The sequence below is a fragment of the Lepidochelys kempii genome, chromosome 7 (genome assembly GCF_965140265.1).
Source record: "Lepidochelys kempii isolate rLepKem1 chromosome 7, rLepKem1.hap2, whole genome shotgun sequence".
In the NCBI taxonomy this organism is placed as follows: domain Eukaryota; kingdom Metazoa; phylum Chordata; order Testudines; family Cheloniidae; genus Lepidochelys; species Lepidochelys kempii.
Genome location: NC_133262.1, coordinates 25,464,034 through 25,489,972, shown reverse-complemented (window position 1 = coordinate 25,489,972; position 25,939 = coordinate 25,464,034). Strand labels below are relative to the sequence as shown.

General features: G+C 41.3%; 2 protein-coding genes across 4 annotated transcripts in view; one reads left to right on the top strand and one right to left on the bottom strand.

The window, feature by feature from the left end:
- IL17RD (interleukin 17 receptor D) overlaps window positions 1–850 on the bottom strand; it is a 125,960-nt gene extending 125,110 nt beyond the window's left edge. Inside the window, exon 1 of the mRNA XM_073351495.1 lies at window positions 606–850. Coding sequence (XP_073207596.1) covers window positions 606–734 — 129 coding nt within the window. The 5' untranslated portion in view covers window positions 735–850. The remainder of the gene's footprint in view (window positions 1–605) is intronic.
- Window positions 851–1,015: 165 nt separating this feature from the next.
- Window positions 1,016–25,939, top strand: part of APPL1 (adaptor protein, phosphotyrosine interacting with PH domain and leucine zipper 1) — a 53,989-nt gene continuing 29,065 nt past the window's right edge. The window contains exons 1-6 of one of the 3 annotated variants that reach the window (XM_073351491.1): window positions 1,016–1,162; window positions 7,778–7,876; window positions 8,862–8,921; window positions 13,566–13,637; window positions 18,791–18,878; window positions 20,128–20,169. In XM_073351491.1, the coding sequence (XP_073207592.1) occupies window positions 1,109–1,162; window positions 7,778–7,876; window positions 8,862–8,921; window positions 13,566–13,637; window positions 18,791–18,878; window positions 20,128–20,169 (415 nt within the window). In that variant the 5' untranslated portion in view covers window positions 1,016–1,108. The remainder of the gene's footprint in view (window positions 1,163–7,777; window positions 7,877–8,861; window positions 8,922–13,565; window positions 13,638–18,790; window positions 18,879–20,127; window positions 20,170–25,939) is intronic. The other 2 variants (XM_073351492.1, XM_073351493.1) reach the window with 2 other exon arrangements.

Genomic DNA, 25,939 nt, shown 5'->3' with positions numbered 1-25,939 from the left:
AGGGTTTTCTAATTCTGTCGTGCTACACGAAGCAGAACATGGCTTTAAAACCCTGTCCAAACAGAGTTAAAAGGAATTATTACAAACTTTGACATTCAAAAATATGTTAACTCCCCTAGCAGGATGCAAATAGGGTTTCTGAAGACAATTGTAACATGTTTCAGAGTAGCAGCTGTGTTAGTCTGTATCCACAAAAGGAACAGGAACATCCGATGAAGTGAGCTGTAGCTCACGAAAGCTCATGCTCAAATAAATTGGTTAGTCTCTAAGGTGCCACAAGTACTCCTCTTCTTTTTAGGAATACCTGTGGCACCTTAGAGACTAACACGTTTGTTTGAGCATAAGCTATGCTGGGGAGTCAGTGTGTTCAACACGTGTTAACCAGAAGAGGTAGCGTGGAAGGGGGTGGGAATAACGAATTCCTCACAGGACGGCTATCACAGCGTGCTGACAGTTTAAGAAAGGGTCAGGACCATGTGAAATTCTAAATGCCAGAGCAGGAGAAAAGCTCAACCACCATCCAGCACCTTAAGGGGGAAAGTGAAGTCCCAACGCGCGTCTCTCCCTCAGAAACATCTAAGACCTGCTCTGCGCAGCTTTTGTACCTGTAAACCCACGCTGGTTAGAGGTGTGCTTATATACTGGGGCGCCGACTCGCAGGCACCCCGCGCGGGGCGATGAGGAGGCCGCGCCCTTGCGGGAAGGGGTCGCCCCGGGTAAGGGCGGAGCTGCATTGACGAGACCTCGCTAGGAGCCTGCGCGCGCCGCCGGGACCTGGGCCTGGTTCGCGCTGCGCTGGGCCGGGAGACCGCCGGCAGACGCAGCTGCCTCAACCACTCCCAGCCCGGCAGAGGGCAGGCGGCGGCGGCAACTGAGTCACGCCAGACGTCACTCGACGCCCTCTCTCCGAGGTCAGCCCCGCCTCACGCGCTTAGAGTGACGCCTCCGTTGAGCAATGAGAAGGCGGCGGCGGCGGCGGCGGGGGCCGGATTTCCGGGGCGGGGCAGGGGGCAGGGGTGTGGCTGTGCTGACGAAGGGGGAGGGGTCCAGCGTTGGCTGCACGGGAGGGCTTGTGGGCGCGTCGGCCCGTAGGGACCCAGCCACCGCCATGCCCGGGATTGACAAGCTGCCCATTGAGGAGACGTTGGAGGACAGCCCCCAGGTGAGAGGAGAGGGGCCCCGTCGGGTCGGGCCCTGGGGTTCTGCGCGGGGACAAGGCTGCCGCTGCTTGGAGCCAGGGCCCAGGGGCTCTGCGCCCGGGTGGTAGCCCCAGGCAGTGGCCCGCGGGCGCTGTAGCTCGAGGGGATGTCGAGAGGCGGGTTAGGTGGCTGGGTGCGGTGAAGGGGCAGGCAGCCGAGGCTGAGGTGTCCGGGGCGAGCCCCCAGGGCCCTGTGGACCGGCCCCTGGCAGGGGGTACAGGAGCGCCCCGCGGGGTCCGCTTGTAGTTGCAGGCTTGCTCTTGCTGGGGGCGGGTGTCTCTGGTGCTGTGAGCCGCAGCAGTGTCAAGCCGTAAATAGACTCCGAGCTTCCCCCGCGACTTTACCGTAGTGTAAATGTGTGTAAGCTGGGGGGAAGGGAGGAAGTCACTCAGTGTGGGTCAGTTTTTCCCCCCCTCACGTCATCCCCACCTTGCATGTGTGCTCCGAGTAGCGATTAGTTAGATGATATTAAAGGCCGCGCTGTTAGTTAAACAGCACTGCAGCTGTGTGATGCTCAGTGTGAGTGGCTCCTGTTCCCAGGAGATTCAAAATAAAATGGCCTGTATTTTAAGATTAAATATTCCTCATTCACGTTGTCAGTTGGAGAAAAGTTTTTTTAATCTGAATCCTGTGGCTATGTTTTAGCCAAAACTTTTACATTGAAGACCAAAAAATTAGGATAGTTGGGTTTCATGAAGTGTTTCTGAAAGCTGTTCCCAGACTGGCAATATATGCTATTAATTTACAGCTTTTTAATTACTTTCTAATTTCTTCACTCAGTTTTTGCTGTTTAGTTAATCACTCACTGCTTGATATTAAGAAGGCAGGATATCCATAAATGCTGCCAGCTGTCACTAGAGTTAACCAGATAGTGTTTTGTAATCTGCCTCTTGACATTGTGAACAATATAACACTAATGTATAATATATCATGTTAAGTGAACATTGCTCTCATTACACTGTCAGCTGGCAAATATCATCTGATAGAACAATGTTGACTGATGCTATTTGATATATTAGTAAAAAGAAAAGGAGTATTTGTGGCACCTTAGAGCCTGACAAATTTATTTGAGCATAAACTTTCGTGAGCTACAGCTCAGTTCATCAGATGCATGCAGTGGAAAATACTGTATTTTCTTTTTGCGGAACAGACTAACACAGCTGCCACTCTGATGTATTAGTGTAACTGAGGATGATTTGTAATTTAACAGTGTGCACATATTGCTATTTCTGAGCTTAAGACTCACCACCTTGCTTTTAGGATTCAGATTAAAATCCTAAATTATGTAGTGCTACTTATGTAAAATGAAAATTTTTATTAAACACGACTAATATTTTAAAACACATAACTTAACTAAAATGGTTATAGGGACTTTTTAAAATGTGAAGGGAAAAACCATAAAGGATTTGACTACCCTACATTTTGAAATCTTCGTACCATATTACTGCATATTAGCAGTATTGATCTAGGAATAAGTGCAGAAGAAGGGAGTGGGCTAGAAAGCAGAGAAGTTTCCAGAGGAACTTTAACCCCTAGATCATCACTTAAGATTTAAACTGTTGTTACTAATGGGAGCTGTGGAAGGAAAAATAAACTCCAAGAACAATTCTGTGTTTAATATTCTAAATACTGAAATAAAGAATTTTAATCAAAGTGCTTCAAATATTTTTAGAATGGTATGCATGATAATTAGTCAAATGAATTTAGTATTTATTACTTTATATACTGCTTTCTGTCCAAAGATACAAAAATGCACTAATAATATTTTACAGAATTTATTTGGATCAGTTCACCCACCACTGAAATATAGCTGGTTTCAGAGTAACAGCCGTGTTAGTCTGTATTCGCAAAAAGAAAAGGAGTACTTGTGGCACCTTAGAGACTAACCAATTTATTTGAGTATGAGCTTTGAGCTGTAGCTCACGAAAGCTCATGCTCAAATAAATTGGTTAGTCTCTGAAATATAGCTGACTACTGAATATTTTAGGGTGAAAAGAAAAAAATACCTTATTCACTTGAAATTGTAGAGGAATTCAGGTAGGCAAAATATAATTACCTGTTTGGGATTTGTCCAGGAAGCTAGGCCTTAAGCCACTGCTCTTGTGAAAAGCCCCACATGTTGTTTAATGACCAAGTGTTCAAGCTCTGAGGTTTAAGTCTTCTCTGAAAGACTGACCCTTCAAAAGATTACTACCTCTGATCCTAAAAAGAATTAATATTTACCTGTTCCGTCACTTTGAAGCTTTTTCTTTCATATACCAGTTTTTTTTAACCAGAGTTTAACAAATGAATCTCTGCTCTCCACAGAGTATTCAGAGCCAGAGATTCTTTACTCAGGATATCAAATGCAAGATAATTTAGCATCAAGAGTAAACAGTTTTTGCCCCCTTCTGTTAAATATACTTTTTCCACTAGTCTTGAGGAAACAAAGTTGCTGTTGGAAATACTCACTGTATGCAAGGATGGCTTGTTAATTTATAGACACCAATTCAAAATACAGTTAATTTGTTTTAATCCCCTTTACAGTCTTTCAGATGTGTTGATTCTCAAGAAAGTCCTTCAGTGGAGGTTTTGTGGCAGGCTTTAGCTAGTCTAGTCTATTTTGAGTTAGATAGAGATTACTCGCTATTGAGCCTGCACTTTTTACCTGCTAGATTTGCCTACATGCTTTCATATGGCACAGGTCTTAATTTTTTGATTTTTTTAAGGGTAAAGTTGTGTCTACTTAAAACATAATTAGTTTGGGTAGAAAATGCTGGCTGAACCAAAACCTATTAGAGACCAAGTAATTTTATTCCCTACATTCTTCCGTGCTCTGTCCTGAATCTTACTTCTGACCATCGCTAAGTAAATAAAAACAACTATGGTCTCATTTTACAGTCTGGTTCCATTATTTCAGAAGTACACAGCAGTACAAGACCACAAAGTGGAATAGTTTGTTTTACTGGATCTCATTCTTCAGAGGGAGAGGGAGTAAGACTCAAAGTGTAATATACATAGACCATGAATTCTCAATCAGAATGTCACGACCATTCCATGTCTTTATGACTAGGTGCATCCTGAAACTTTTCTGGTGTAACGTAGATCATGGTATGGAAGAGGTTGAGGACTACTGACCTAGACAGTTGTGCAGTGCTGGAGTTAGGCAGGGAAATACCTTCTTGAGCCATATGTGAGCGCAGTTTACAAATCTGAAGCATAAGATTTGTTTGCCCTAACGTTAGCTTGTAGTACTGCAAATTCTATTAAGTCTTAAAGCTATCAATGTTTTTTAATGCGGAAAAAGCTACCTTTTGTCTCTGGAATGTTAGAAACTTTAAACACTTGGTGTTGGCTTTAGACTATCCTAAAAGGAAGATCGAGATAAGATTATCAAAAAGCACAATCAATTCTTTATGCAGTTTAGCAAAACTGTGCTACATGTAATATTTAAAGTTCAATTAGTCACATCCATTAGTTCATTACTGCAAGAGCCTGTTGTGCTATAGGATAGCCAAAAACCATGGTGATAGACTACAAAAGGACTTCTACATTAGCAGTAGTATTTTAAGACCTGTACAATGAAATTAAAAAAAAAAAATCTAGCATCCTGTAAATCACGCTCACTAGACAGGGTGGTTTTATTTTTTTGATACCAGATAATGTTGATTACTGTTTACTGTATTCTGGTAGCTTCTACAATGTGGTAAGCACATTCTACATATACAGAAAGACAAAAAGTTTTTGTCCCAGAGAGCAATATCAATTAGATTTTTTGCTGGAAGCTTAAGTTTAAGCCAAGCTCCCTATCCAAAGTAACTGAGCTTCAGCTTTTTAGACTAAGCAACAGGCCTGTGTTTTATCATACACTGTTACTGAGTGGATATGTTCAGGGTAACAAACATCACAAATAGAAATCCAATTAATGAATGTAATGTTTAACTTTAAATATACATCAGTGCAACTTAGTTGATACATATATTTTCACTTCCTTGAATATTTGACCCCTGCACCACAGGGTTTTAGATTGCAGTAACAGTCTTCATGTTAATAGGAAACACCACTAAATGTAGGGGTATTATTTTATTTCAAAATAATGGTAAATTCTGTCGTCCCCCCCCAAATTAGTATTTCCTTTCCTTTTAAAACTGTCAGGTACTACTGTTAGTATTCTGTTTTGAGGGTAATGAGTCTGCCATTCTGCACTTAGGGTTTCTGTCTTACGGTTTCCCTTGTCTCCATTAGAAAACATTAAAGGTTTCATAAGTATAAGGCTGTCGGGGTACAGCAGGTTAACTTGATAACTTCGGATTTTACACATCCTCTGCTTATTCAAAAAGTTAGAAACAGGATAAATTATGAAAAAAGTTACACATTATGAATGATGCTCTTCTAATCAGGCTTGTAGTTCTACTATGCAGACAGCCAAGTGGATGTTTCAGGTTAAATAAAAGAATGATGTGGAAGCTATTTCCTTATTTCTTAGTCATTTGGGGTATGTTCTTATCAAAGGATTTGGATATCTGACAATAGCATTTCTGTAACAAACATACATACTGTAGTTTCTTTGCACATCTCCATAATACATTTTAGGATAATTTCTTCCACTGTAGAATGAGAGAGTACACGCTTCTGTATTGTGAGCTAGATTATATTAAAGTAGTTAAGCCAAAAACCTACACTCTAGAAATGATGTAATAGAAGTGTAAGCAGTTCACTGCTAGGTTCAAGAATGTTTGTGTAAATAGGGCATTTTACTGATCTTCTCAAGTGTCACTGAATTCCCTTGTTAGCAAAAGTCTGATAAGGAGAAACACAGAAAAAAAATTCTGCTTTGCAAGAAACCATTGTTGCTGAGGCTTGTTCCTCAGCTCTCAATTTAAGTGAGCTTCACAAACGTTTCCTGTCTGCTAAGGAGATGTTTCAGAACGTATTCTGGTGTATAAAGATTATTCAGCTGTGCAGTTGCCCTTTAAGATGCAACAGAATTATACTCCAGAATTTAAACTTTCATCAGTAATTAAGTAGATTCAGAGGTTCAGTTGGATTTTACCTGAAGACTTTCCCCAAACTATAGTAACCTTGTGCAGTCACTGCTGGTAAAATCAAGGGGTGGTTAGAATGTGGAAGGCATTGCTTGTGTATTGCAATATCTAGGCATTTGAAAGCATGACTTACTGTAAAGTCATCTAATGTCCATGAAGAAGGTCTGATACAGCCCCAAATGGAGTCAAACTCAATTCTTTGCTCTTCCCCCATGTGGGATTTTGGCCTTTTGGAATAAATAGGCCTGAAGCTAGTGGACATACCACTCATCTGCCTTTTGCTGGAGGAAATTCATTGCCACTCCAGTGCAAACAAGTTATCAGCTGTCTCATTCTCTTGTAATTTAAGCATTTGCTGTAGGTGTTATTTTCAGCTGTTTATGATGGGCCTGTTTGTTTTGATTATGATAACATGCTTTTGGTGCCTGTGGAATGTATTTATTTTAAAATTATTTTAGAAAAAGATGTAGCAAAGCTTAATATACATGGGCATAATGGGATTTTAATATGGCATACCTTCCCAGATGTGGAGACATGGTCTTTCACAGTTTTCCTTTTGGCAACCCAGTGATTTGGTGTCTATTAGAGTTTAGCTTTCCAGCCACACCTGTGAGTCCTTCCGGTCTCAGGGATCAACAAAAACAGCTTTTCTTTACTACCCCAGTCCAGGCTCGCCATGCCTTCTTGCTGCCTCTCACCAGATCCTCAGGTGCAATAGACCTTCTCCCTTTCTGGCAAGATAGGCTGTCCATTCTGGTGGTAATGCTACTGAAAAGCTTAGGGCACGTATGCACCATTTGCTCCAGGTGGTGCGCTCAGGTTCTCTCTCTACTTGGGGTTTTGGTCTAGGGATCCCTTAGTAAGCAGTGACTGACCACAGCTCCAATCCATTGTCACTTCATAGAATGCTTGTTTCACTTGCCTAGACCACTTTCTACCTAAAGTCTACTTCTCTCCCTTTAGGTTTTTTTTTTTCCATTGGCCTGTCCTCAGGCCTATCCCACATCTTGGGCGTGCTGTGGAGCGCCCAACCTATTGTGTCTCTCTCACCCAGATTTCTGTAGGTTTTTCTCTCTTGGACCTAGATTTGGGAGAGCCTGCCCCCAAATTCTTCCTGATAGAGTTCAGGCTTATTATATTCTGTGGCCCTGCACCTCACATAACTGTCATCTGACTCTAGAGTCTCAGTCCTGTCATCTGGGAGATGGGCTACGCAGGCACATATGAGACTGAGCCCAGTTCCCTTAAAAGGGACTGCTCACTCTGACATATCTACTTCTATCAAGTGAGAAACATATAAAGACACTTAAAGTAATTTGAAACTTTTGTAAACTTTAAAAAAATGAGCGTCTAAATTATGACTAAGAAACATGTTTTCTTAAACCCTATTTTTACTAGTTTTGAAGTCTTTCTGCTCTCACTTGGAAAAGGAAATCTGTTTTACTGTCTAATTCATTAAATCACATTTAATGTCTTTGAAATACCATGACATTCTTTGCTAAGTTGATTTTTAAAAGAGTAATACAAATTCATTGTGTGTTCTATTTTTGACAGACACGTTCTTTGCTGGGTGTATTTGAAGAAGATGCTGCAGCAATTTCCAGTTACATCAACCAGTTGTATCAAGCCATGCGCCGAATTTACGATGCACAGGTTAAAATTGTAGCTGTTTTTCTATGCATTTAGAAAGCTTATAAAAAAACATTAACTACTTATTTGAACATGGGTAAACCGTATTTTTTAAACTATGGGTTAAAAATCAGATGAAAACTGGAAAATGCCATGTTTGCCAAGGTCTCCTAGTTTTGAAACAAGATTTGTCAGTTGGAAGAGTTGTGTTCTCTTTGTACTTAACACACCTTTTAGATGTCTAAATGATTTTTTTCTGAACAATTGCCATTGTGGCTGTAGTATTAGTTTATAAATACATTTGGACAGTTTCTTGTTGTGGTCACTTAATCTTGTTAACATTAGTTCCTGTAGCTTGTATTTTGCCTTATTTTGTTTCCATCTTCACTTGAATATGGTGGTGGTGCATTTGTGTGGGGGGGGGGGGAGGGAGCAGTTCTTTTCATGACCTACCTGTTTGTTATCTGCATGTTGCTTCATTGTGTTACCTTCCTTTTTTTGCTGTTTATTTCTGCACTGTCTGCTGTATGAAACTGCTTATGCAGCACTTTCCTGCGTCCCTGTCTACACAGTTATTTTAAGAAGTTTGTAACCAGTTAATGGAATGGTTTGTTTTAACAGTTTTCATCCCCACATGTAGTTAATACTCAGTAACTAAGGTGGCTGATGTGAACTAAATATTGTGTTGTCTGCAAATTGCAAGACAATTGCAAATTTGAATGCAAGTCCAAATTTTCATGCGTCTGATAACTCTACAGTGTGCATGATATGTATTGTTGCATTGACTTTCAGAAATACTCTGCATCTGCCACTCCAATTAATTAATTTCAGTGGGAGTTGTGGGTCTCAGCTCCTCTGAAAAATCTGGCTGTGTGTTTCGAGATGATTCCCATTTTAAACTTTTGTTCCATATTTCTATGTTTCCTCTTTATAAATATGATGCTCACGGTATATATTCGTTGGAAAGAAAATAGGATTAAACTGTTTCCCTTTTTTTAAAAAAAAACAGAATGAATTAAGTGCAGCAACTCATCTAACTTCAAAACTTCTAAAGGAGTATGAGAAGCAGGTACAGTATAAATCAGTTTCCCTTTGAAATAGTTCAGAATACATGCTTTTGTACATTAAAAAAGGTGCAATTCTTTTTCTTCCCGCACAGCAAAGTGCAAAACTCCACAGGTCTGATCCAGACAAAATGAACCATTGCAGCTGCTGGATCACAAGAAATTCACCAGCTACAGGGGTTGCTTTCTATTCTGTGTTGAAGATACCCAATCCATAGAACCTGCAGAATGCTAAACTAGACTTGCTGTGATTTTTTCACAGGGAAGCATCTTTAGGCTCAGCTCAGGTCCACAACCATGAATAATACTAGGAAAGGGAACTTCTTTGGCTGACCATCAATCATCTAGGGACATTTTAAAGAGACTGTAGCCCAAAAGCAGTGAGCCTTGCTAGATGGCAGCTTTAATTCTAGTAGTCATAAGAAGAGATTGTGTAGCCTAAAGATGTACCATGCTCCAGCAACCCAACAAGCAAGGAGGAATGGAGCCTGTACCCAGCCACAAAAATCTCCAGTGATTGGGAGGAGAAATCCCCACCCCCAAATTAGCAGATTTTATAAATCATGAAGCCCATAATTTGCTTCCCCACTGAAAGAAGAGTTATATTTCACATGCACAGTAGTGCCAGTAAGGGAAATGTGAGGAAATTTGTTATTTTTGAATGGTCTCTGTGGGCAGCCACCCTACCTTGGGGCTGCAGCTCATGGGGTGAGGCAGGCTACTGGAGCCTAGGCCTTCGTACTCTACCAGCTTCCAACCCAGGGCCTTGGCAGGCTGGTTTGGCTTTGCTTACCTCATGGTGCCTTGCATCAGTATCAAGTCAGGAAGTGACCCAAGGAAACTATCTTCCTGTGCATCCTATCCAGCCACCATCTGTTCTTGCAGAGCACCACCTTCTGGGCTTCTAGCCCTGGTCACAGTCTCTAAGTGCTGTGGTTCCTCAGTTTCCAGGCTTGGTTTTGGCACAGCTCAAGTCTTTCCCTGGAGCTCTCAGGGCACACCCTTCCGTCTGGCCCACCAGCCTCTGGCTGCCTTTTAAACCCCGCTTCGAAACCAAGCACGCTCCACAGGGGTGGAGAGGCGGGGCTTCCTTAGCCCAGAGTTGCTCCTTAACCCCTTCCCGTCCAATGAGGGGTTTATACACCCTGTCATAGTGCTGTAAATCAGAAGTAGTCAGCCCTTACACTCTTTCCTTCCATCTTCTGTGGAATGCAGCAGTGGGAAGTTCATTTATATGAACTTTATTCTTTTTCCTCCATTTTTTCCTCACCCCTGTTTGAGATTCCAAGTTGTTGCATAATTTACTGGTGTGAAGCTGGGAATTTTAGTTTCAAACCTTCCCCTAGATGGAGCCAGCATCATAACTTTCACAGCTTGTTCTTGTCAAGTCAGTTATAATGTTTAATCAAGTCCCTAGGTGTTCCAGAATCACTAAGAAAGGGATAGATAATAAGACAGAAAATATCGTATTGCCTCTATATAAATCCATGGTATGCCCATATCTTGAATACAGTATGCAGATGTGGTTGCCCCATCTCAAAAAAATATATATTGGAATTGGAAAAGATACAGAAAATGATTAGGGTATGGGACAGCTTCATATGCGGAGAGATTAATAAGACTGGGACTTTTCAGCGGGGAATATGATTGAGGTCTATAAAATGATGGGTGTGAAGAAAGTATTATTTATTCCTTTTCATAATACAATAACTAGGGGTCACCAAATGAAATTAATGGGCAGCAGGTTTAAAACAAACAAAAAAGTATTTCTTCACACAATGCACAGTCAACCTGTGTAACTCTTTGCCAGAGGATATTGTGAAGGCCAAGACTATAACAGGGTTCAAAAAAGAACTAGATGAATTCATGAAAGATAGGTCCATCAATGGCTATTAGCCAAGATGGGCAGGGATGGTGTCCCTAGCCTCTGATTGCCAGGTCTGGGTGTTGGTGGTAGGGGATGGATAACTTGGTAACTGCCTGTTCTGTTCATTCTCTCTGGGGCACCTGGCATTGGCTGCTGTCAGAAGACAGGATACTGGGCTAGAGAGACCTTTGATGTCGTAAGACCGTCCTTATGGTCTCTCACTACTGCTCTGTAATAGTAGTATAAGTCATGACAATATTACTATTTGTTGATTATACAAATTAGTCTTTTGAAAATGTGACATTTGTAGAGGTTTTTTGTTTGCAATGTTAATTTAAATTAGTTTGTTTTTCTTATTAAAAGAGACTAAATGTGGAATTTTACATTTCAAATCCACATTTTAAAGTCCATAAATATGAATGCTACTAACAATGTCCTTGTTGAATTAAAATTGCAGCAAGAAATTATCTTTAAGTCCTATTTTAATTTATTTTTAAAGTAGCTGTAATGTCTGTGTGGAATTTTTTTCAATATTACTATTTAAAAGCCAACAAATTTGGAATTATAAAAAAATCACTAATTAGAAATGTAGTGAATTTTGGTTATTTTGCTTTTATTATCACCAATGGCTTTGTTAGAAAATCAAAACTCTCAAGGCAGTCCTTAAAATTAGGGAGACAAGGTGGATGAGGTAATATCTTGTATTGGACCAACTTCTGGTGGTGAGAGAGACAGACTTCCGAGCCACACAATGCTCTGCTCTTCTTCAGGTCTGGGATGGGAACTCCCAACATCACAGCAAAATGCAAGGTGGAGCATTTTGCAGTGATCCTGGGCATTCCCCTCCCAGATGTGAAAAAGAGCTCAGTGTGGCTCGAAAGCTTCTCTCTCTTACCAACAGAAGTTGGTCCAATACAAGATATTACCTCATCCACCTTGTCTCCCTAATATCCTGGGACCAACATAGCTACAACTACACTGTATACTTAAAATTAGGATCAGTTAATTTTGCAGTATCTTGTTATAAGGAAACAGTAGCTCTGTACCACAGTAGTTTTTATTGCAACATAGCTAAGGTTAAGACTCTGTCACAGATATTTTTAGTAAAAGTCAAGGACAGGTTGTGGGCAATAAACAAAAATTCCTGGAAGCCTCCAACCTGTCTCGGACTTGTATTAAAAAATACCCTGACATGGGAGGGACAACAAACAGAGCACTCCCAGGGCTTGCAGCTGCTCCAGCCTTGCTGCTGCTCCTGCGGCAGGTGCTGAGCCCAGCTGCTGCAGCCCCAAGGAGGGCTGACCCAACTCTGGCTGCTGCTCCAGCAGGCCGCCCTGCCCCAGAAGAAGTCAGAGATCCTGGGACGTCACAGAACATGTGACCTCCGGGACAGAATGGTATCCTGAAACATAGTATAACCAAGCAACTCATGCTTCTATGAATTTTGTCATGATAATTACAGTAAATATAAATTCCATGCCTGCAAGTTTTGGTATGCTCAATAATAAGCTGTCTGGCATAATTTGTAATTAACATTGTTTAATTACATGCTTATCAAATAAGTATTTAAAATGTGTACTAAATTTTCCCATTTTAATAATTGTAGCATATCTGCTCAGTGCTTTGCATTAAATATAACTAAAACAAAATCTCTATCAAAAAACCTGCTATCTTCAAAGTTGCTTTTCCTCAATAAAACCTGAAAATAATAGTGTTGACACAAGGACATAATGACTTTCAATATTGAATATAATGAGATACACTTTAGAGATGGCATGGGAATGATATCCTGACTTGCTAGATCCTGCCGGTATGTGAATTTCCTCATTTCAATTAGGTTTTAGTTACAGCTTTGATGGTCTTTCAATGGATATAAGGTATAAATCTCTCAGTCTTGCAGTCTTTACTGAGGCAAAACTCATTAAGTGTGTATATATAATTGCTAAGAATTAGGTATCAGAATTCAATAGAATTGAGCCCTGTATTTTATTTTTTGGTTTACTTTTCTATTACGATGGAAGGCTAGGTTGTTTGTTCTTAGACTTTCTGATAGTTTAGAAAATTGCTGACACCACTGTGAAGAAGAGAAATGCTTAAAATGCACCACAAAACAACCTAAAACAAAATTAACATGTTAAAACTTGAGGATTCACATGCATTTTCTAATCAAAGATAATAAAGGGTGGAAAATAGTATTGCCAACCTCATATTCAAAAATGGTGAGGGAGAGAGGGAATCACCCTACCAAAAAAACATGATTAGTTTAAAGTATGACATTTTCAGCAATAAATTTGGGATTTTTTATTTGCATTCTGGATTTTGAACCTTCAGGATCCTACTTTCAAGCTTCTCTCCATAATCATGAAGGCTAGAAGTTTTGCTCTACTTAAGACATTTTTTTTAATCACATGATTGAGAGGTCTGGGGGTTTAAGGAAAACACCAAATCTAAAATTGAGAGAGTTGACAAAACTGGAATAATAATGTCATTATCCAGAGAAGTCAAGCTTGAATCTTTCCCAATACTAGAACTAATCTGACAGATTTTTAAAAGAGGTAACTATTTATGTAGTTGTCATAAATATTCTTTGTTAACATGAAAGTAATAAGCTACTCTGCAAAATGTCCTATGAAGTAATTACAGTTACTGACTCTAAACATGGGTATTTTAAGTTCCTATATTTTTCCTTTCAAAATAATTAAACAACCAGTATGTTATTAGGTTACAGCTTTCTTCTGTCATCCACAAGGATGTGTCAACATTTTCTTTTTTATTTTTATAGCGTTTTCCATTAGGGGGCGATGATGAAGTTATGAGCTCTACCCTACAACAGTTTTCAAAAGTGATAGATGAGGCAAGTGTTGAATGTGTTTGGCTTACCTTTAACCTTTTCTTAGTCATGTATAGATTTCTCAACTGACTATCATTCTTGGCTTTGTGTTAGAATGAGCATTCAGAAATAGCTTTTATTTATTTATTCATGATGGTAACACTTTTATTACTTGCCCTTGACACAGTATAAAATTGTGTGGCCTGAAGATAGAGAATCAATTCAGTGAAGTAAGATTACATTGTTTCTAAACAATGTACTTTTTATGTCCTGTAACTTTATGTAGGCATCTGCCATAAAAATTGTTACACTACAGAACTAGAAGGTAGCGGATTTATAGTATAAGTATTAATTGTAGACATAAATTGATTCCCCTTTCTTCAATATCTGTTCACACCAAAGTGAATAAACTCTTTAAATCAAGGGAAATTTCAAATATACACTATCATTTATAATTAATGTTGAGGTAGCACCCCAAAACTGCAGTTAAAATAGGGGACCCATTGTACTAGACATTTGAAGATGCCATTTTTGGTCAAACCAGTGCAGACCAATTTAAGACATGATGAAGCAAGTGAATGTAAAAACATAATAGGAAGGAAATTGGAAGGGATGGGGAAGAAAAGGGTAACAGTAATTTTCCACACTTAATATGAGGTTTCTGCATTGATAGTTCCATAACTTACTTCTCTATATTTAAAAAGCTTTTATCAGGAACTCTTATTGGCTCTCTATCCAGCCATGATCATTTTGCTATTTTATGTGGGCATCACAACAACAATGGATCTTGAGGAGGGATTTGAAGGAGGACAAGGCAATTGAGACGTTACACATTCATTTGGCGAAGATGCTCCATGAAGAGTAGCATGGCAGTAACTGTAATGGTGCTTGAGGGGTTAAGTGACAATCAAGGTTGGCATAGTTGTCATGATGGAAAAGTGGCTTGATAAGGTAGAAGAGCAGAAAGTAGGTAAGGTCATAATTGTGAGGTATTAAAGGTGTGAAAAAGAAGCTTCACTTGGATGCAGTGTAAATGGCAGACAGTGGAGGGATTCAAAGAGGGACGATATGGTGAGACTCACAGGGACATGCCTTTATTGGACTAGAGAAGGGTGATATAGGTTACAGCATTAAATGTTGGAGATGATGAGATGTTGAGGAGAATTTTAGCTATGTGGACAAAGAGAAAATGTTTTTGAAGAAGCAGCCATGGAATTTGGACATGGCCTGGGTGTTAGGGCCAAAAAAGGGAGGAGTCAAAGGTTACCCACCCCAAAGATTATAGGCCAGGGCTGTAGAGAAGATGGTGGTGTCATCAACATTGACAGAAAATGGGGGGGATGGGAAGGACTTGGGAGGGATAAGTAAGGAATTCTCTTTTAGCCACATTAAGTTTACATTGATGAAGAGTCAGAGAGGTTGTGATGTGGGATTGGATGATGGAAGACAGATCAAAATTTGAGAGGTAGATTTGGGAGTCATTAGCATAAAGATAGATAAAGATTAGATTTAGATAAAGATTCAGTTGCTATCAGATAACCGAGAGAGTGAAAATATATAAAGGGAGAAGAAGAATGGGCCAAGAACAGAGCTCTGTAGAACTCCCACAGAAAGTTGTTAATGAGATAAGTACATGCTGAAGAAGTCAGGGAGAAGGGAGAACCATGAGAGGATAGAGTCCTGAAAACTTCAGCTGGATAGGAATTTTTCTGATGAATCAGGGTGTAACCCAAGGTGCCTAGGGCATCCCACACTGGAAATGCCAACGACAGGGAAGGCTGCAAAAAAGAGAGATGATTTCCCCAAAACTGGTCGTTAACACTGTAGTTAGATTCATCAACCAGTCACAAACTCTGCTCTTGATCCACCGCACTCGTTTATCAAGAAGCTGAAAGAAAAGAAATCACATAACCCCCTTTATTGCATTCCACTCTCTCGCTCTGAATCAGCAAATAGATCCAGTAAAGTGAGAAGTTACTTAAATCTCTGTTTACTCTACAAAATGTTCTTCTGATCCCCAAAGGGCCAGCCGCACTACCAGATCAGTACTAGTTTGGATCTTACCCAAAATACCATGCTGCCAGCCAATCCTTTAGCATCTAAAAATGGTTTATTAGAAAAGAAAAGAATGAGAAGAGAGTTGTTAAATGATCAAAGCAATCAGATACACACATATGACTTCAGAGTCCATATATCAGGTCCTTAGCAGCATTGGTGAATTTGCTTGCTTGTAAAATCCTTCTGCAACACATCCAAAACTTGGATGGGTTTATCAGTCCTTTGTTCAAAGCTTCAGTTTGTAGAGAAGTTACTCCAGAGGTGAGAAGCAGGGTTAAAGATAAAATGGAGATGTTGCAGTTGCCTTTTTATCTCCTTTGCCATGTGGCTTGTACATCCTTTGCCCCAAACACAAGCTCACAGCACATAGGCATGGAAAACCAGTGTTGCCAACTCCACATAACAGGAAGTCACCAGACAAACCCTGAAAAGTCACTAGCTGTAGCTGTTTAAGCACTCAAAAGGAGTTAAAAATGTCACTGAACAAAATTTCCAGAGAATTCAACAGAGAATTTCATATATATATACACACGCAAGTGTAGTCACAAAATCATTCACAAGCAGCTCACTAGTGTTAATAAAATCCATTCCATGCTCTTTGTAGTATATTCTGTTGCACAGCAGAAGCAACTACAAAAATACATGGTCATCATCAGGAGGGTGCCTCTGCTCATTAGGAAGGAAACTGTAGCCGTCTGCTCACTGGGAAGTGCACTCTGTACGCTGCAGCCCAGGTTGGCTGGGGTTGGTTAATTTCAGCTGAGCTTCCCTTTCTTGCCAGCCTGGATTTGAGCTGACAGGTTAGTGAAAGGGAAAGTCCAGAACCAGAGAGAAGAGGACATTCACCTGACCTGAGCTTGGCACAGGGAGCCAAGAAAATAGATTTAAAAACAAAAATCTGCTAGCCGGACCCCTTTCCCCTGCTTCGAGGTTTCATTTCTGAAAACAGCTGGGCAGCTAACCCGAGGCCAAGCCAGGGCAAGGAGTAAAGGGGAACTGAAATCAAGCCAGCTCTACCTTTGATCCTGTAGTAAGGGCTTCATTCAGGGAGGCACAGTGCCCCCCCACCCCATTGGGGCACATGGGCCTGTCTCATCTCACCTCACCTTCCCAGCTCTTCTCGCTGGCTCAACTGCCTTCCCCCGCCCTGCCCACTTCATTAGCCATCTTTCCCTGCATCACAGGGTGTGCTACCTACTGTGGAGCGGTGAGAAAGAACACATCTGGGTAAAAACAAACCCTGGTTAATGTGCTGCTCTCTCCAAAATGCACCTGGCTTTAGCAAAGTATTTAATTAGCTGCCACAAACTTCTTTTCCTCGCCTGCAGATTATAGTGATCTCAGCCCAAGAAACAGTGGAATGTGATTCCTTCTGAGGACGTGGTCAATTGAGATGTAACTACATTGACTTGGTATGCAATAGAATGTAGTAAGAAGAGCATGGAATGGATTCTATTAACATTATTGAGCTGCTTGTGAATGATTTTGTGACTATAGATATTGGTACCTTCTTTCTCTGAATGTCACTGTTATTGGCAGTGAAAGTCACTAGATTTGTCACTGGTCACTTTGATGTTTATTTTCTCACTAGGGAAACCAAAAGGTCACTAAATTTGGTGACAAAAAGTCCTAAGTTGGCAACATTGGGGAAAGCTCTTGGAGTCCTCTGTCCACAGGCATGTCCCTTCAGGTCCTGCTGACTCATAGGCTTAGTCCCTGGCTTCTCTCAATGGGTTCATTGTACAGCTTATTGCCTTTGATAGGCCATAGAGCAGGCTGGATAATGCTGATGCCAATCTGTCTGGGTATCACCCAGATACACAGCACAAGTTTGAGTTATCAAGTATACCACACGTTTATATGTATGTTTGAGTTATGAACAAGCTTATCCTATTTAGCAAATCATAACTTTTCCACTGTTAACTTACATGGCATATCTTGTGTAAGATTCATTGCACTTTTGTAATATTGGTATCGATAATATTATAAATGGTCACCTATATTCCATACAGCATCTCACATGGTTTTGTTGGAAAATGCAGATTCATCGGACCCAAAATGTTTTGCAGAAACGTGTGGTTCAGTCCTCCAATGAACAACAGGCAAGGTTATGATAAAACCAAGCCTAACTGCCTCACAGTTTGCCTGAAAGGCCGCTGGGGAATCTGGGCTTCCAGGGTCTGGGTCTGCCCAAATAGGCAGGCTGCCCTAGGGCTGGAGACCCCAGAGTCCATGGCTCTGGGCAGCCTTGACATGCAGCTAGTCCCAGGGTTTCTTGGGTTTCTGCTGCTGTAGAGATGGAAGCACCCGTTTCCGAAACCCTCAGGTCAGCTACAGCTCTGGCTGCCAGGGCATCTAAGCTTCTGGCTCCCTCTCAGTCCGCTGCTGACCGGGAGCTCACAGATCCTGCGAGCCATGGCTGAACCAGGAGCCTCGGGGTGGAGCTTCCAATGTCAATTTTGTTTGTTTGCTTAGTTCTATTCCTAAACAAAAACTAGACATTTCTAAATTTCCCCTGGAACAGAAATTGTGATTTTTTTTTTTTCAATCAGCTCTGTTGAAAACCAAGAGAGGACAAGTTTTCAAGAAAGGTATAATTATCAGCTAAAAAGCGATATGCTTATTCAGTTTCCATACATAATTAAGTGTTTTCCATACTGACCTATTTTATTATAACACAAATCTGCAGGATCTCAGTGTGCTTTGGCATTCCTCCACATAGATACAAAGACTATATTTTTTAATATCTATCTACAGTGTGTAAACTTAAGTTCTCCTAAAGGTGACCTACAAAAGTTGAATAAAAAAATCCTTCCGTTACTGCAACATGTACTTCATGCTGTTAGCTGCAAGGCTGAGGGGGACTCAGTTACTTTTTAACATGCATTTAAAATTAAAACTCTGTATTGAATGTCCTTTTTAGCTTGAAGTAGTTTGCAAACATGGCTGAAGCTCAGGAGAGATATTTTAATGACTTGCTTGTCATCTGTAAGTGAAATTTATACCAAAGCAACTTTGTTCATGGAGGCTATTAAAGCCAAGCGGAACTGCAGTTAGTAATATTTTCCAAAAACTACTTATAGCTGACTATTTGCTCTTTTGTTTTTTTCCCCTTACAGCTCAGTTCTTGTCATGCAGTACTTTCAACTCAACTAGCTGATGCCATGATGTTTCCCATTACTCAATTTAAAGAAAGGGATCTGAAAGGTAGAGTAGTCAAACTGGTTCATACAGTAGTTTTTATCCATAGCTCTTGCTCTACCTAATTACAGGCTACATCACTTAATTTACACTGGAATATACTCCAGCTGTCTCAAACTTGTATATTTTTAATGTAAATCATTGACATTAGAACTGCTAAACAGATATTTTAAAAAACTTTGTCCATGTTTAAAGGAATTAACCCTATGTCATGTCAACAAACATGGTAATTTCTTTCTGCAAATAAACGGTTCTGTTCAAGATCTAATTTTTGCAATAGCCTTTCACATAGGTGATCCCAGTAAAAATCAGGTTTCAGTTAAAAGATATAAATAATTTGTAGGTTGTAGCCTATTTCCCAAGGATGTTTGTCCACATCCAATGCCACCATATAAACTTGTAATGACTGGCAGTCTCTATTCAGAGTAGATCAACAGTATAATAGGTCTGGATTTCTAAGGTGGTTTGCCTGACACTGCTGGTAAAATAGTTGGCTTTAGCAAATGCTTACAGTTTGTGAGCACTTTATTTTATATTAAACAAAATAAGATGCACTTCTTTAATAATGTGAAGTGGGTAATTATTGTAGATTTTATTTGCATACTAAATTTACTAGACTATTGAATACTGGTTTCAAGTATGTAAAATACGATGAAGTTTTTAAAAAATAACTAATTAAAATTCCTAACGTAAGACATTCCATACTAATAATGTGGACACTATACTGAAGGAAAAACAATGGCTCTGTCATAATCCGGATAACTCTTTGTGGATTTCAGAAAAGATTATTTTCCTTTTCTGTAGGTGCGATGCCAGGTTGCAGAAGTGATTATGGAACAAAGTAGACAATGTTATTTTTCAGAACAAGGAAGCAATGGTATTTTTCCAGTCAAGTCTAAAATTACTTTTCATAGTCCTCAAGGGTGGCCATTAACTATGTAGTGGTTATTGAAAATGGTTCCTGATGCCATACTTGCAGCTGAAAATTTGCTCATTACAAAAGTGCAAAACCTGCAACTGAGGTTGCAACTCTAATGAGACCATGCTCCTCCTTTATATATTCTACAAACACTTCCCGTTTACGTCAGTTACCTAGCTGTGGAAGTGCTTGACGTTCTCATGGACCCAGAGATAGAGGCCACTTTTCTTCAATCTTTTAAAAAGAAAACTAGAACACTATCAAATATTCACATTATAATAATGTTATATTTTCTTCTGATATTGGTCTCTTATTCAAATATAATATTCTTTGCAGAGATATTGACTTTAAAAGAAGTTTTCCAAATTGCCAGCAATGGTAAGTACACCTGAAAAGTTTAATTTTCCTGTGAATGTTTGTACGACAGAATATAACATCAGGAGGTAGGGTGGGGATTTAAAAGGGATTTTCAATGAACATAACTTTCCTAGCTTTCTTTGAAAATCCCAGTCTCGAGTCTCAAAGGTTTACGGAAAACTGGAGTCATAAAATTAGTTTGTTTGGTGGCAAGGTGAGCCTCCATAGCCCTGCCCTGATACTGCTCACCCTGCCTCAGTCCCCTCCACCACCCACTTCCCAGGAAACTCACAGATAGTAATCTCTCTTAGCACCACATGGCAAGGTATTAGTAACAAACTTAGACAATAGTTCTGAATGCTACATAAACAAAAGAATCTTCTGCTTCTCCTGGGCCCAGGTCTCATTTCTTTTCTGCTCTCCTACAAAGCACTGACTTTCAGAGCTTTTTTTTCCTCTGGGAGTATCCTATTTTCCAGGGCCAGGCACAGGAGCAGCTTCCCTCCTGTAACCCTCAATCCTTCTTCAACCTATTAACCTGGGGATTACCCTTCTCCAGGGCTTACCAGAAGAGCCAACTGCCCTTCTACAGCTTTCTACTCTAACTGAGCTCTCTTGCCCTTTGAAGTCATTCAATGACCCCTTCCTAGCTAGGTCTAATAATTGAGCAGAGCTATCTGATTCCTAGATGGGAGAGTAGCTGTTCTGTCACAGGCAAAGCTGGGCCTGACTCCCTTTAAGGGGCCAGTCAGCCTGTGACAACTTACTTACAATACCTTAATGAAAACATAACTGAAAATTAATGCAGTTACTACTAACTGATGGAAACAAAACACTAAATATAGTAAAATTAGAATGACAGCGTATTGCTGTTTAGGTCTTAGTTGGTTTATGAATTTCTGTGCTCTATGAAATAGGGATTTGCTTAATTAATGGAAGTTTAGTTCCCTAAAATTGCTATTTCATATTTATTTTTTCTGTGTTGGGTGTGGTAATGTTGGTTTAAAAATGTAGTTGGTGTTTGTTGGAGAGGGGAGAATGCACTATTTAGTCAGGTTTCAGAGTAACAGCCGTGTTAGTCTGTATTCGCAAAAAGAAAAGGAGTACTTGTGGCATCTTAGAGACTAACCAATTTCTTTAATGTTAACCCTTTTCGTATATGCTAATAAAGGGGACAAGCTTTAGATGGAATCTATTTTCTTTTACAGAATAGAATATGCAAATAATTTTATTAATAAAAGTGCTTCTCCATTTCAGAAACTGTCACTTGACCACTTTGAAGAATAATAGGTATTTAGGGAAAGTTTTCCTGACAGTTCCTGTTTCTAATTTTTGTGAAGATACTTGCATAGCTGTTTAGAATTTGTCTCCAGTTTAGGTAGCTAGAGTAGTAGAACGATAGTCAAGAGAACAAAAATTCTTCTTCAAGAGATGTCCTTATGAGTGCTCCACTCCAGGTGTTGGTGCGTCCCTGCGCCTTAGCTCAGAGATTTTTACAGTAGTACTCGTACCAGTCATGCAAGCACAGAGCCTGCCTCCCTGCTCTGCGTGTACCTTAATAGTGCGCGTGCACGACTGGTCTCCTGAGTTCTTTCTCTACCGTCCCCGTCCGGTGCTCAGCAGACTCATTAGAGAATTTCTTCTCTTCCTTGTTCAACTTGTTTTCCCTCTTAGTTTAGCTTACCAGTAATAGTTAAGTACCCTTTCCCTTCTCTTCTCTTTATATATAAAAAAAAAAAAATTTGTTCCTGTCAGTGCAGCCGCTTCTGACATGCATGGCTCTCCAGGTTTTAAGTGCTGCTCTAACTGTAATGATGCCGTCCCTCTTTCAGATGGCCATTTGGCCATTCTAAATGTATTAAATGTTTGGGGGAGTCCCACATCCCCCAAAAATGTGCCCACTGCAGCAAGTTGAAATCCAGGGCACACAAAGACAGGGAGCTGCGGCTAAAACTGCTCCTGCTGCAAAAATCTCTCGGACCAGTCTCAGATCCGGGCTCTGACTCTGCTGTACACTGCAGCCCCGCCTACTTCAAAGAGCCCAAAAAAAACCCTAAAAAAAAAAAAAAGCTGCGGCGGTCACACTAACCTCCGGTGCCAAGGCTTCAGGCTTTCAGTTGCTGGCCTCTCACTTGGCACTGTTCAGCACCACAATGGAAGCAGTGCCGATGTATACGAGCCTGCCTGACCGGCCACAGGCTCCTCTCGCTCTCCCGGCACCGTCAGCCTTTGAGTTAGCTGGCTGTGACAGAACAGAGGAATCCCACCTCACAACAAATTCCTCTCACTCAGCCCTCCCCTCACAGAGGCACTGTGGCACTGCAGTTCACACACACAAGGGGACTCCTGGTGTCACCTAACTTGCAGTCACCCCTACTTAACACCTACTTCTCTCTAGACCCTCAGGCAAGGTCCACACAGCTTTCCTCCAGTGATGAGGAATCTGGGTTGTGGGGAGAATTTTCACCTTATCAGATCTCCTGTCCACAGACCCCACTCAAGAGAGGTCATAGAAAAGCTGCCTCGTCCTACTCCGAGGGTCATGCCCCATGGTGTGTGAACCCCTGGATGGCACCACCCATGCCCTTCCCACCACAGTGGCAATATTGGGCTCCTTATACTCAGGACCACGCTCATTATACCAGTGCAGCCAGGTGTGAGACCAGTTGTTCTGCCTGATGAAGCATTGCTTCCTCCCTCCTTCTCTGACGTCTTCGGACAACTTCTCAAAATTTCAAGACCTGTTTAAAAAAGTTGCCAATGAGCTACGAATTAACCTGGAGGAAGTTCCTGAACAGCAGCATGAGCTAACTGACATCCTGCCGCCCTCGTCTTCTTCTAGAATTGCATTACCTATCAATGCTGCCCTTTTAGAATCTGCCACAGCCATTTGGCAAACCCCGGTTGCAAGCCTACCTACGTGTAAGAGAGTAGACCGAAAGTACTTTATTCCTTCCCGCTCCATCCCTTTCCGACAAGGACAGTAAGCGATTAGATCTGCTTGGACGTAAGGTATACGCTTCTTCCACGTTGCAGTTTTGCATTGCTAATTATACAGCTGGTCTAGCAAAGTACGATCACAAAAATTACAATAAATTCATGGACTTTATTGATCACATTCCAGAAGAAAAGAAACAACAATTTACAGCCATAGTTTCCGAGGGACAAATCATCTCCCGCACTACTCTTCAAGCTGCCCTTGATGTGGCCAATACTGCAACACGGTCCACTGCCGCAGCAGTCATGTTGCACTGAGGGTCGTGGCTCTCCTACTCTTCCTTTCCCAGGGAGGTCCAGAGTACCATTGAGGATCTCCCCTTCGACGGTGACAAACTATTCGCCTCCATCACAAATGACGTACTCCACTCCGTGAAGGACTCCAGGGCAACTCTCCGCTCTCTAGGAATTCAAACCCCTATGTCAGGGTTCCCTTCCCCCTCTGAACTCTAGGGTACAGATGTCTGGCCCTGCACGAAAGACCCCCTAAGCTTATTTCTACCAGCTTAGGTTAAAAACTCCCCAAGGCACAAATTCTCCCTTGTACCTTGGATTAGGTAACTGCCACCACCAAGTGATTTAGACACACTCAGGGAAAGGACAACTTGGAGTTCCTACTCCCCCCAATGTCTCCCAAGTCCCCATACCCCCTTTCCTGGGGAGGCTTGAGAATAAACAAGATGAGCACAGACCAACCTTGGGTTTTTTTGTTTTTTTTAGGACACTAAAAAAAAAACCCAATCAGATTCTAAAACAGAACTTTATAATAATAAAAAAAAAAGGTAAAAGAAGCACCTCTGTAAAATTAGAATGGAAGATAATCTTACAGGGCAATCAGATTCAAAACAGAGAATTTTCCTCTGGGCCAAACTTTAAAGTTACAGAAAGAAAACCAGGAATACACCTTCCTCTCAGCACAGAGAAAATCACAAGCCAAAACAAAAATAATCTAATGCATTCCCTTGCTAGTACTTACTAATTCTAATGGAGTTGGATTGCTTGCTTCCTTGATCTGTGTCTGGCAAGCTCACAGAACAGACAGACCAAAACCTTCTCCCCAACCCCCCCCCCCGATTTGAAAGTATCTTGCCCCCTTATTGGTCCTTTTGGTCAAGTGCCAGCCAGGTTACCTGAGCTTCTTAATCCTTTACAGGTAAAAGGATTTTGTGCCTCGGCCAGGAGAGATTTTATAGTACTGTATACAGGAAGGTTTGTTACCCTTCCCTTTATATTTGACACCTATGACCAGAATAGATACCAGCCTTACCAGCGACCACACTACCCCACATACACCCAGCAATTCCATAGATCTCACAAGCAACAGCAGCGCCAGAGATCCAGGTACCAACGCAACCGTCCCAACTTCTCGACAGCATCTCAACCCCCTCCAACCAATAAGCAAATTTGAAGCCTTGGTCGAGGGTATAGAAAACAATATTCCCACTTCAGTGCTTACACCGCCTGCCCCTATTTTTGGTCACCGCCTACACCCATTCTCCGATCAATGGAGCAATATTACCACCGACAAGTGGGCTTTAGAGGTTGTCACAGTTGGCTGTTCTATCCCTTTCCTCTCCCCACCTCCCATCCACCCACCCTCCCCGTCCCTCTTCAGGGACCCCTCTCACAAGCAACTGCTCCTCCAAGAATTACAACATCTCCTTCAATTGGGGGCAGTGGAAATCGTGCCTGAACAACACAGAGGGAAATGTTTCTACTCCCATTTCTTCTTAACAGTAGAAAAAAGAAAAAAAAAAAGGGGGGGGGGGAGATGGCTACCGATCCTCAACCTCAGGCAGCTAAACTAATTTATCAAAAAGCAAAAGTTCAGAATGGTTACCCTCAACACCACAATCCCAGCCCTGGAGCAAGGCGATGGTTTTTAGCCCTCGACCTACAGGACGCTTATTTTCATGTGACTATTCACCCAGCCCATAGATGTTTTCTTGATTTTACCCTCAGTTCTACACATTTTCAATACAGAGTGTTGCCCTTCGTCCTATATACTGCCCCCCACCCCAGTTTTCTCCAAACTCCTAACCAGGGTTATGGCCCCCCTCAGGAAACGAGGTTATAATATTTCCTTACCTCAACGGTTGTCTCCTCAAAGCCTCAGTGTTCGACGAAGCTCTTTGATCCATGCAGCTTACTGTCGCTTGCTTCCTTTCCCTTGGCCTGCAAATAAACAAAAACAAATCCACCTTATTTCCTACCTAACAAATGGAATTAATAGGAGTGCACATGGATTCCCAAACGGGAAAAGCGTCTCTCCCACTGAGTCGTTTCAACACCATAAAACTCGTGGTTACAGAACTTCGCAACAGTCCCCAGGTCACTGCACAAGACTGCCTGCAACTATTAGGCCACATGGCCTTGTGTACTTTCGTGGTAAAAAATGCACGCCTATACATGAGGTGCTTCCAAGCTTGGTTGGCCACGGTTTACAGACCGAAAGTACACGCTCTAAACAAGCCTCTATCCATACCCTTCAGAGTCAAAGACTCCCTCCGATGGTGGACAGTTCCCTTTAACCTCTGCTCAGGAGTCCCTTTTCTCCAGGACTCCCCATCACTCATAATGACTACCGATGCATCTCTCAAGGGATGGGGAGTGCACATTTCCCACCACGCAGCCCAGGGGCTGTGGTCTTCCACCGAAGTCTCCATACACATAAACGTCCTAGAACTGCGAGCCATACGCAATGCCTGCCGTCACTTCCTCCTATTTATTCAGAACGAACATGTTCGGATAATGACAGACAACATCGCTTGCATGTTCTATGTCAACAGGCAGG